The sequence below is a fragment of the Molothrus ater genome, chromosome 26, assembly GCF_012460135.2.
Source record: "Molothrus ater isolate BHLD 08-10-18 breed brown headed cowbird chromosome 26, BPBGC_Mater_1.1, whole genome shotgun sequence".
In the NCBI taxonomy this organism is placed as follows: Eukaryota; Metazoa; Chordata; class Aves; order Passeriformes; family Icteridae; genus Molothrus; species Molothrus ater.
In genome coordinates, this window is record NC_050503.2 from 4,152,750 (window position 1) to 4,165,159 (window position 12,410).

The 12,410-nt window shown below is 37.6% G+C and overlaps 1 protein-coding gene across 5 annotated transcripts in view; it reads left to right on the top strand.

Moving 5' to 3' along the window:
* The window catches only part of EPS15L1 (epidermal growth factor receptor pathway substrate 15 like 1), a 46,135-nt gene that overhangs the window by 2,491 nt on the left and 31,234 nt on the right, over positions 1-12,410 (top strand). For 3 of the 5 annotated variants that reach the window (XM_036399403.2, XM_036399404.2, XM_036399406.1), the window contains exons 2-16: positions 2,016-2,057; positions 2,272-2,361; positions 2,601-2,648; positions 3,300-3,395; positions 4,034-4,096; positions 4,923-5,048; positions 6,411-6,470; positions 6,804-7,040; positions 7,598-7,755; positions 8,213-8,369; positions 9,103-9,165; positions 10,229-10,314; positions 10,661-10,733; positions 11,222-11,383; positions 12,165-12,362. In XM_036399403.2, coding sequence (XP_036255296.1) covers positions 2,016-2,057; positions 2,272-2,361; positions 2,601-2,648; positions 3,300-3,395; positions 4,034-4,096; positions 4,923-5,048; positions 6,411-6,470; positions 6,804-7,040; positions 7,598-7,755; positions 8,213-8,369; positions 9,103-9,165; positions 10,229-10,314; positions 10,661-10,733; positions 11,222-11,383; positions 12,165-12,362 — 1,659 coding nt within the window. Of the gene's footprint in view, positions 1-2,015; positions 2,058-2,271; positions 2,362-2,600; positions 2,649-3,299; positions 3,396-4,033; positions 4,097-4,922; positions 5,049-6,410; positions 6,471-6,803; positions 7,041-7,597; positions 7,756-8,212; positions 8,370-9,102; positions 9,166-10,228; positions 10,315-10,660; positions 10,734-11,221; positions 11,384-12,164; positions 12,363-12,410 lie in introns of those variants that run through there. The other 2 variants (XM_036399405.2, XM_036399407.2) reach the window with 2 other exon arrangements.

Below are 12,410 nucleotides of genomic sequence, written 5' to 3' on the forward strand. Positions count from 1 at the left end.
AGCTTTCTGACAAACAAGAGGTGCACAGTTTGGTGATAGTTGGCTGAAAACGTGGTTTTATTCAGAGTGGAACAGGCTATTTCCTACTTCCACCTTTTCTCTGAATGATGTGTTTCCTGCTTGGACAGGAACACAATGCTTATATGTGCTGGTTGTTTACATGCCAGCACAAAGAACAGTCACATTTATGAGTTATGTTTGCAGCATCCTTCTGAAATCCTGTTTGCCATCAGGGAGAGTGAGAGCTTCCAGAGGGTGCTGATGCTGGAAAGTGCAGCAGCTTATTTTGTTGATGGATATAAGTGAAGTATGTTTAAGATGCTTAGGAAACTGTTCTGAAAATGCAGGATTTTTTCTATCCAAATAGAGCTGTAATCTTTAGAGAGTCAGTGTTTGCTTGTGCTCTGCTCAGTTATCGTGGGTAGCTCCTTAAATGAAGATTTAGCATGTTTATTGTAAACTCACAAGAAGGTTCTCTTGCTGTAAAATAAAATTTTCAAGTTCTTCATTGGTCTTTTCTTTCATCATGTTCCTGCCTTCCTTCCTCTCAGAGTAAGCAGAACACCTGGAAATCCATGGGGATAACAAGGAAGAAGGTGACATTGGGGAGGGGACATAGCAGTGATGGCACTTAGTGTGCAATGCTCCTTTTCAGGTGTCTGACTGCTGTCCTGGAGGTGGGGAGTGGTTATCCCAAGCAGGTTTTGTGCCATCTCTGTGTTTTGCTCATTGACATCTTTATTGGGTTGTTTTGGTGCTTTCTTTTTAAGGCCTCTCAGTGGTCCAAGGACTGACCTGGTTTTGACCAGATTGGTTTTGCTCTTGGCATTGAGGCTGAGTAGAACAGTGTGGAGGGATGACTTGCCCAGGGTTAGAAATCCCATGGCAACTCTAGGAGACGTGTGAGAAAATAGGATTTTGGGGCTTTTTCTGCATCTTTTGGCACTCCAGCTGCCATTTGCTTGGAATGTCAGCAAGAAGAGCTGGGATCTGCTTGTTTAGGACCCTGAAAAGGCAGGGCTTTCCTTGGGTCTGCAGCTTTCGTGTAATGCAGTGGTTAAACCAAGTTGAAATCCTCCAAAAGTGTTGTCAGGGAGTCAGGGAATTGTGAGAGTTGTTAATTTGCCATTCATTTTACATATATATATATATATACACACACACATATATATACACATATATATACAAATATATATATGCATACACACACATATATATATATATACACATATACATATATATATATACACACATATATATACACACACATATATATACACATATATATACATACACACACATATATACACATATACATATATATATATACACATATACATATATATATATACACACACATATATATACACATATATATATACATATACACATATTTGGGTTGGGTTTTTTTTGTTTGTTTGGTTTGGGGTTTTTTTTTTTTTTTTGTTTTGTTTGTTTTTTCCTATTTTTTTTTTCCTTTGGTTTGGGGTTTTTTTTGTTGTTTTTTTTTCTCTTTTTTTGTTTGCTTTGGTTTTTTGTTTACTCCGTTTCAGTTTAAGATCCTAGTCTTGAAAATGTGTTAACACAGGCACTGTGTGTGTGTGTGATTGTCTGTTGAAAACATTCTAGAAGGATGTGTTTGGTGCAGTAGGTAGTCAGGTGAGCGTTGTGTTGAAAGCTGGACCTTTGTTATGAGTCCTTCTCATCTGAGATCTGAAATACTTCAGCAAATAATTCAAAGCTGTTCTTCAAAACCTTTTCCCTTTGTAGTGTCACTAAGTAAAAGTGTGAGGAGAGGTAGGAATCGTGATGATGAGAAGTTCTAAGAGATGACAGTAGTCTGTGCTCTTGGTGGATCACTGTTATCCACACTTAAATTTCAAGTGTCCAGTTTTAACACAGCACATTAACACGCTATTATAGGTTCTTAATAGCAGTAATACACAAAGTGCTGTATGTTTCTTTTCCTATCAGTTCTGATTGTTGTTTATTCTGTTTTCTTACTTGTGTTTCAGTTTTCTACTGGGAATCCAATATATGAAACATATTACAAACAGGTATGTTCTTAAAAACAAGTAAAAACAAAGTGCAGTTTCTTCTTCCCCAACATTTCCTTCTCTTTCTTTTCCCCATTGCAGTGCTAGAACTGTGTGAATTCTGAGTGCTGATGCAGTTCCTGTAACTCCTTTTGACCTAGAGGCGAGATTGCATTTCTTAAATCTGCTTTCACAACAGCCATGTTTCAATTAAGTGTTAATTTTTCTCCTTCAGGTAGATCCAACGTACACAGGGAGAGTTGGGGCAAGTGAAGCTGCTCTGTTTCTTAAAAAATCTGGTCTCTCTGATATCATCCTTGGAAAAGTAAGTTGAAGGAATTGGATAATGCAGTACTTGTCTTTACACTTCTTTTAAGTGAAAGGAAAAATTTAAAAATAAAATTTGGTTTTTGTGTAACATTTCTGTTGTTAACTCGACAATTCAGTAACATTGTTTGTCATTCCTTGAAAGCTGCATGAACACTTTAAGAAGACATGCAGTAGGAACTGTTGAGCTAAGTTTTCTTTGAAATTCACAGCAGCTTTTATTTTGTCTCTCCACAGATATGGGATTTGGCTGACCCAGAGGGTAAAGGATACTTAGATAAACAGGTAATTGAAATGTTCATGTAGATTTCCTGTATTACCTTTCCCAGATTAGCCTTGTTTTGATCAAGCCCTGGTACCATCAGTAGTTACCTTTATCTTTTTCAGGGTTGTTTTTGTTTACAAAATGAGTTTTTTCCCCAGCACTGCTCACATCCAAGTGTATTACTCAGGGAGGCTGCAGGAGAAGTTTGATTCTAATTTTCTGGATCTCTTTTGTTTTGTAAATAGTTGGTGTGTGTACTGTGTAGGTACACAGTCATTGAGTCACAAATGAAAACTATGATTTCATTTTAGAAAATTTTTGTGCATGAAAAAATTTAGCTTTTTTTACTAAAAATGGCTTGGAATACCAAATAAGTTACAAAATAACTCTTTCAAAACACAACTAATTTTTAAGAAAAACTGTTGTATTTAATTAGGAGAGAGTTTTTATGAACAACTAACTTCCAGTTTTCTCCTCTTTGCTTCCTGTCACTATAAAACTTTTCTGGACTCATCCTTAAAAGCAAAGGGGCAGTTGCCATTATGGGGTTGTACACGTGGGGTTTTCTTTTTCCTGAGTTGCACATACACAGTGTTGGTATAAATGGCAAGGGGGTTATTTATTTTTTGTGATTGAAACTGGTTTTTAATTGCCAGCACAATTGGTTGCAGGGTTTCTACGTCGCCTTGCGCCTCGTCGCGTGCGCACAGAACGGCCACGATGTCAACCTGAGCAGTCTGAATTTGACTCTGCCACCTCCTAAATTTGTGAGTAGTGTCCACTTCAGTGCAGGTTTGTGTTGTATGAGAATTCAGTTGGAACATTGGAATGATTTTGTGTTTTATAAATGTCACGGTTCTGGGGCTTCAGGCTGCTCTCAAACACTTCCTTAGGGCACAGCAGCCAGGGCTGCCACAGTCTTGTCATGCTGAGTGACAAGAAACCAGCCCCTTCCTGGCCTGCAAGAGTCAGACAGGGTGAGTTTAAGTCTGCTCAGCTTGGTCAGGAAGCTGCTGTGGCTAAACCCTTAATTCATGATAAAAAAAGGAAACAAAAAATGATTATTTTGGGGCTGGCTCAACAGGAATGAGTAGCAAAAGGCATTGCTGCAGCTTTGCCCTGCACTGGCTGCTGCAGAACCTCTTTGGCTTGTGTTGGTTCTGTGTTTGGACACTGAATGCATCTACTGGGTGTCCTCACTCAGGTACTGTAATGCTAGAAATGAGTGTGACTTCTGTTTAGGTACATGTGCAGCCTGTTTTCCTCAGTGTAGTTAAGCTTCATGTCTATAACCATCTCAAACTTAGTGCAATTAATAAGTACTAGAGACAGAAGTATGTATATTTATCTATTTAGATAAATGTGTATATATATATATATAAATAAACCATTTTCTCATTTTTAGCATGACACTAGCAGTCCTTTACTGATCACACCACCCTCAACAGAGACTCACTGGGCTGTTAGGGTAAGTGTAAAAGAAAACACATTCCATCCATTTTTTAGAAGCAAATGTTTTTCTTGTGTGTAATTTTCTCAGTGAGAGAATTTTATATCAAATGTATTTCCCATTTCAGAAGTCCTCCCTTTCTGTGCACACCTGTGCACAGCAGAGAACACCAAGGTGTAGTTTTAGATATGCAATAAGTATTAAACAACCCTTTGACAGCCTCCGGTGGGATGTTTTTAAGAAAATGAATTTTAATCTTCTGCCTGGATTTCTTCCAGAATCCCACAATTAGGCACTTTGTTTGTATAAAGGAACCCCACTGGGAACAGTGAAGTGTTTCACCACATCCAGTCTGAGCTGTTAATTTAAAGCTTGAGTTCCTAGTTTCTAATTGGTATTCAATGATACAAGCTATATATATAATTTGGAAAAAATAACTTTTGATGTATATGTGGGGATATTTATATTTAGGTAATTTTCAACTCCAAACATTTCCAAAAGCTAGAAATTTAATAAAAAAACCTTGTAGTTATATGTACTTTAAAGTGGGAGGAATAAGTTTTAGTTCTATAGAGTTTATCAAAGTTACTTTAAAACAGAAGCACCCCTTGTCTGCTGCATGGTAAAATCTCCCAGCTGCCATAACTTTTAAATTAATTAGGAGCCTAAATTCAAAGCTTTCTCTATGGGTTTACATTTAAATACAGTACAGTGGCACTTGCAAGAATTTTGGAAATTTAAGATGAGTACGTTACTGACCAGTCTTAATTTCTTGCAAGATCTCATTTTCATTACTCACACAGACACACTTTTTTACTTATTCAGACTATTTCTTACCAACTAGGTGGAAGAAAAAGCAAAGTTTGATGGTATTTTTGAAAGCCTTTTGCCAGTAAATGGTTTACTTTCAGGAGACAAAGTAAAACCAGTACTGATGAATTCAAAGCTACCTCTTGATATCCTTGGAAGGGTAAGTAAGTTGTTTAGATTTAGCTAATCTCTATTTAGCTTCTCATAATTGCAATGTTAAAAATGTAATTTATCAACAGAGATCAGGTTTTGGCTGAGATTTTGCATCATGTGCATGCTATAAAGCAAGAACATTAAGACTCTGAAGTCTTCCACTTAGAAATAAGAGTAAGAGTAGTAATTTCAACCCTAGAGTAGATTGGCTTCATTGTCTCTCTCTTCATTTACAAGTGGAAATTTGATTTTGGTTGTTTAAAAACAAGAAAAAGCTTTCCTGAATCATAATGGCTGTTAGGACATTAGATTCTGCTGTTTTGTCATTTTTACAAATATGAGTTATTAGATATACCATCAAATCCATCCTCTGTTTGTACAGGAAAATCCCTTAAAACATCCTCCTTTACTCATAGTGCAAATTGTCAGGTTGGTTTTTCTTTCCTATTGATATTTTTGAGCACATTCTGTGTCAGAGTTCTGTCTGCATTACATACTTTTATCTCTTCAGGAAGAAGAGCCTCTTGCTCTGTATTATCTACAAAATCTAAGTATGGTTTGTTTTAATTCTCTACTTGAGTATTGAGAAGTCTCGAAAGGCTTCGGATTTTATCTTGTTATTGTCACAATAGAAATTCAGGAAACTTTGGCCTCTTCCAGAAAAATTTGTGGACAAGATAAGGCACTGAGGAAATGGAGAAAGGTCAAATCAAGGAGCTTAAATGTGTCAAGGGTCCAGTGATAAAGCAGAGTTCTCACAACTGAGCCTCAAGTCTTGGCTTTTTGTGGACTCCACTGTCCCCAGGTCATATTGATGATGAAACAGGGCTGTGCTGGAGTTCACAAAGTTTTGTATCTCTCTAAATCTTCTAATGAACTAAATTAAGCATTGATAAATGCTTAAATTCTCTCCAACAGGAAATTCAGGGGGGCAGAGGGAGTTGCACATGGTTTTAGTTTTTAGTAGAAAACCCTGATCATCTAGGAATGGAATAGGAATTAGAAATATATTGAATTTTCCGTTGAATTTTCTTGCTAGGAATTGGAATGATCTGCTAGCCCACACCCTCTGGGCAGTGCTGAAAGCCACCTCTGAGTGCTTTTACTCAGCTTGATGATTCTGTAGTTGCATCATAGAATGATGAAAAACCTGCCTGAGTTGCAGCCAGAATTTGTTAGAGCCAGTGTTGATTCATGTGGCCAGAAAACTCTAATCCAGTCTGTTTCATCAGAGAATTTTTAGATAGGTGGTGTAACTAATATGATCTTCACCAAAATCTGTGAGGAGTCTTTAGAGGGCATGTTAATACAATGAATACATAAAGTGTAACTTGGTCTGCAAATCATTTTTTAATCTTAATTGCTGTAGGTCTGGGATCTCAGTGATATTGATAAAGATGGTCACCTGGACAAGGATGAATTTGCTGTGGTAGGTTGCTTTAAATTCCCAATTCACTGTCTAGTCTGTCAAAGCAAATAGCTCATTTCTTTCTCAAGAGCTTTGCAGCTTCTGTGCTGCAGCCAACTGCTCTAATCTAAATTGTTCACATGGAGCTATTTCATGACCTTCCTCAAGTCCACCTGCTGACTCTTGCCTGTGTCAAGATTAAACTTGTTGGAATTACATTCAAAACTAGTGGCTCTGGTTTACATTTCTAGTCTTACTGTCTTTGTTTTACTAGTACGTAAATGACTGACACAGCAAGATCTTGTTGCTTTTTCTAATAATTGTGAATGTTATCTGACCTTTTTGCCTTTGCAGGCAATGCATTTGGTTTATAGAGCTCTTGAGAAAGAGTCAGTTCCTTCACAATTGCCCCCTTCTCTCATACCACCTTCTAAAAGAAAGAAGACATCAGTGTTTCCTGGTGCAGTCCCTGTTCTCCCTGCAAGTCCTCCCCCCAAAGACAGCCTCCGCTCCACCCCATCCCATGGCAGTGGCACCAGCCTGAACAGCATAGGGAGCTTGTCTCCCAAGCACAGCATCAAACCAGCACAGGTATCTGTCTTTCTTTCTTTCTTATTCTTCTAGATTTGTGGATTTGTAAGCTGTAGGAAAAAGAAATACATTTTTTGATTTCTGCCCTGTGTGTTTGGGTGATTGGGGTGGAGAGGGTGAAATGAGAATGGTAAGGCTTGGAAGAACATTGGGTGAATTTTAATCGGTGACCACGAGGTAGAAAATCTTAGGGGGAATTTTCACTTCATGTAGAAAGTGGAACCGTAGAAAGGTTTTATTTGTGTATCTGCTTTAATACCAAAGAAATCATTAATCTCCTTCTAAATCTCCTGCTATTAGTGTGAGGACTTTATATGCCTAATTGGGTCTGTATTTCCAAAGAATTAATGCTTTTCAACTGATGAATAGCTGTTTATCAGTGTTTTTATTCAGATAAAAAGTGTGAAGTTCAAACATGCAATGAAAATACTTGTTTACTAGTCAGACTGGAGTATGCAAGATGTTCAGCACACCCAGCTCTGGATAATGTCATTTATACTTAGTGTGTTCATAGAAACTATTTCTGTTCTTTTGAAATGCCAACCTTTGTTTTGCAGCCAGCTGTTAATTGGGTGGTACCAGTGTCTGAAAAAGTGCGATACGATGAAATTTTCCTAAAAACAGACACAGACATGGATGGGTTTGTGAGTGGCCAAGAAGTAAAGGACATTTTTATGCATTCAGGTCTATCTCAGAATCTCCTAGCACATATATGGTAAGAATTCTGTACTAGCTGTGCTTCTGTAGCTTGCTGATCTGGGAACTCAGATTCAGAATGTGATTCTAACATGAAAAAGACACCAGAAATAAACAAAAAAAAACCCAACTTCTTTTACTTGTCCACATACTGTAATATGTGGACTATATGGAAAATTAAGGGAGAAATAAATACTCCCTTTGCTTTTCTGGGAGGGGGGGCAATAGGTCAGTCTGTGAATTGTGATTGTCTTTTGAAGTTCTAGTGCTCTAAATATTTTCTCAGACTAACACTTCTCTGTTCAGTTAAATATGTGTAATAAAATACTGCTCTGTTTATGGAAATCTGACTAGAATAAGTTAAGCTCTGATGAGGATGAACCAAAAAGAAATTACATGTATATATGTATTTCAGACTTTTTAGTAGAGCAGAAATAAGATTTTCTTGTTTGTAAGTAAGATCTGTTTTTCATCAGGTCTTTGGCAGACACGAGACAGATGGGAAAGCTCAGCAAAGACCAGTTTGCACTCGCCATGTATCTCATTCAGCAGAAGGTCAGCAAAGGGATTGATCCTCCACAAGTGTTAACTCCAGATATGATCCCTCCCTCAGACAGGAACACGCCCATCCAGGTAAGCCAGCAATTTGTTGTGCATACACTGAAATTATGTGCTTTAAAAGTAATGGGCTTTGAGTATGAATTTTGTGGGGTTTTTTTTTTAGTATTATGATAAAGAATTGCCAATATTTTTTCTTATCTCCTCTTACAAATTTCTTTTAACATTTGAAAATATAGCTAGTTTTTTAACAACCAAGGCAGTAAGTAAAGAAAAATGCAGTAAAATTTTCCATAAACCAAGGAGTAATAATGCTGGAAAAAATCTAGCATAAAGGATAATCCTTTGTCATGCAGAAGATTGAGTCAGGGAACTTTTAACAGCAAATATTAAAAGCTGGTTGAGCAGCATGTCCCTGACTGTGATCACACCATATTACTCCCATGGAAATATAACATTTTTTAATGGCTAAATGAGGAGTGATGAGTTCCTGGTTTCTGGGATTCATCCTTTGTAGCAGTCCACAGTCCTGTATCCATCACTGCTAATACCCCTTTACTTGAGCATCTGATCCTTTGCTGACCCTGCTTTGTTCCTTTCCTTGATAACATGCCAGTGCACTTCTGAAACTGAACTGAGGAAACACTTCTGTCATGTCACTACATTCACCTTTTCTATAAATGATACTGTGTTGTTCTTTACTTTTATTTGCTTTCCCTAACCAGAAACCTTTGGAACTCTAAATATATTTTAATTATTGCTGTTGCTATGGTCCTCCTAAGGTTTTTCCTATATCCTTTTCCTATAGACTCTGTCAGGTTACTTGACCCCTGTAGGAACTGAGATCTCAGCACTAACAGAAATGCGGCGTGTGAGTAACTGCAGTGTCCAAAGGAATGCACATTTCTAATGTTTGCTTTTTGTAACTTCAAACAAGTTTTCATTTCTCTACCTTTGCCTGTCTTTGCTCTTGAGTTCTGTGCCACTTGCTCTTGGTGTGGTGGTAATGTCACAGCAGTGTGAAATGCCCAGCCCTGGCTGCCAGCCTGGTGATGTTCCTTCAGTAACTGGAGATGTATTGATCTGGCAGGAAGTTCTGGGACAGGCAGCTCAGTGCTGTTGAAATTACTCCTGGACTGGTGCTCTGCAGCTGTGACCAGTGAATGCATCTTGCTGGTCTTGGCTTGTTGGTTGGGTTCTTGTTTGTTTTTTAATGTTTAATAAAGCCAAGCTTTCTGTGGTTATCACAGAAGTCTCAAAGTCAGTGAAGCAGGCAAACTCTGCTTTCTTCTTTTTGAAATGCTATATAAAAATTGTAGGTCTCCTGGTTTGTCAGACGAGCAGTGAGCTCAGTGCTGCAGTTTTTGCTCAGTTGTGGTGAGCTTTTTATCCTTTTTATAATAACAACAATAACCAGTTTGGTACATAATGCTGACATCCTTTCTTAACTTATCTAGAAGGCAGGGGATGCCCTCTGTATCTTCCCTGATCTCTGCTTGAATGAATGCAGGAACAACCTACAGGAAATGTGGTATAATTGCAGAAATTGCCATCAATTTGTGACAGGGCTCTAGAAGACTGGACTTACAATCTGATTTCGTTAAGTCCATGTAAACCTTACTATTGACTAGAGCAGAACTAAGTTTTAGGTTTTGAATTTGAATTCTACCAATTCTGCAATTTCCTTGTTGGCCTTGGGCCTGTCCTTTCATTGCTGTGTGTTCAACTGTCCTGTCTGTTAAACAGGCCTATCAACAATTCTCCTATCTCATGAGCAGAATTGTGGGGCATGTTCCTTGCTTGTTACAGAATAATTTGATGTCTCTTGTGGAATTTTGCAAATGCAAATAATGAGGAGTTTGTATCCCGCCTTTGTTAAAGGAAGAGCTTCTGTTACTACTTGACATTTTAATAGATTGTTTCATTCTTAACAGGACAGTGCAAGTTCTGTTGGATCAGGAGAATTTACAGGGGTGAAGGAGCTGGATGATATCAGCCAAGAGATTGCACAGCTGCAGAGGTAATAGTTGTGGACTGTTAACCATGTCTTGGTGTAGTCAGTCTGTAGTACTTAGTTTATTTTCTCTTAGTCATTTTGTCATTATTTGTTGCTTTAATTGGTGATGGATTTCCTAGTGGTACCCTGCAGATCTATCAGGTGACTTCAGAAGATTGATGATGGGCACAGAAGGCATTTCTCAAAGAATAATTGATGCTTATGCACCTTTTCTCCTTTAAAGAATACATGAGAATACAGGCTGGCATTTTTGTCTGCATGGTGTTTCCAGAATAATATTTAATTGATTTTTGCATGTGTGTTGTGTTATTTAACTAATCACAAATACATGTTCTTCTTTATCTGACAGAGAAAAATACTCTCTGGAGCAGGACATTAGGGAAAAGGAAGAATCAATCAGACAGAAAACCAATGAAGTTCAGGTAAAAACTCTTTATCATCAGTAGTTTTCATGTTAATCTAAGTCATATGTAGCAATTTAGCATTTTTTCTGTCGTTCTATCATTCTTTCTTTCTTGGGATTTTCCTCTGACTGGCAGAAAAAGATTTATTTTTCTGTTCTCCATCAGAAGTGTTTTCATCTGATGCTGGCCAATATAAGCATAGTATATGTGAGCAGTTTAATGTCTTTTTTGTTAGTGTTTAACTAACATGCAATTTAGGAAATCAATGTTTGGAGAGTTTGGTTTTGATAATTAGGGTAACTCAATGCAGTGTGCTCTGTGTCACAGTCCCTTTTCCTTCTTGTGAGCAGTGATTTATTTCCTGATGTCTTACACAAGTTCCTGCAGATACAAACAGGCCAATGTAGCCTAGATGATATAGAAAATATTCTGAATTTTGTTAAGTTCTTTCTCTGTGGCTGACGCTTCAGCTAAATATGAGTTACAAGTTGTGGAATTTTCTTCAGGAGCTGCAAAATGATTTAGATAGGGAAACAAGTAACTTGCAAGAGCTGGAGGCTCAAAAACAAGATGCCCAAGACCGCCTGGATGAGATGGACCAGCAGAAAGCCAAACTGAAAGATATGCTGAATGATGTGAGGCAGAAATGCCAGGAAGAAACACAGGTGGTAAGTGGATGTTCATTTTGGACCAGGTCAAGAGTAAAATATCTTCTGTTGAGGGAAATTCTATTTATTTAACAAAGAAACTTTCTTTTTACCATAAATAGCAGTTTTTACACAAATACAGAGGTCCAAGAAAGGATTTTGCCATCCTTAATACCTTCCTTAATGGTCATAAAAGGAAGGTTGAACCTGATGTTGTCCAGGGGTCCCTTTCCATAGGAATTGTTGTTCTGAGAATATATGAAACATTTATTCAGCCAAATCAGTAGTCCTAACCCATGAGACAGTCCATGGCAGTGGTGCTGCTTTTGGTCACCCTGAATGTCATCAGGATTGAGTTTTCAGGTGGATGCAATTGCCAGTGAAAAGAGGATGTTACCTTAAGGTAGAAACTTCCTGTGTAAGGAAGTCACAGAAAAAAAGTCTATAAGGAACAACTCTGTAATTGTAACTCTTCAAATCAACATTAAACTGCTTGATAAATGTTTGAATGGGACCAGGTTCTGAAGGTGAACATCTGGGAAACAGCCTTTGATTACCTTTATAAGTAGTGGGGTATTTCTCTGATTTAAAATAGTATTTCTAGGTTTTATTGAATGTGCTTTTATCAAGGATTTTGTGCAACAGCAGAAGCAGCATGCATTTCTTCATATTAGGTTCTAAAGATTTTCCTTAGTAGTTGATAGGTTGCTGTACCACTTTCTATTACTTATTGTAAATTCACCATTTAATAAGTCCCATTTATTCCAAATTTCACTCTGATTTTTCTACTGTGTTCTTTCAGATTTCATCACTAAAAATGCAGATTCAGTCTCAGGAATCAGATTTAAAATTACAGGAAGATGACCTTAACAGAGCAAAAGCAGAACTGAATCGCCTCCAGCAAGAAGAGACTCAGCTGGAGCAGAGCATCCAGGCTGGAAAAGTGCAGCTTGAAACAATAATCAAATCTTTAAAATCAACCCAGGAAGAAATAAACCAGGTATTCCCTGTACTTTATACCATTTTTTACTTCTTGAAATGAGTTGAA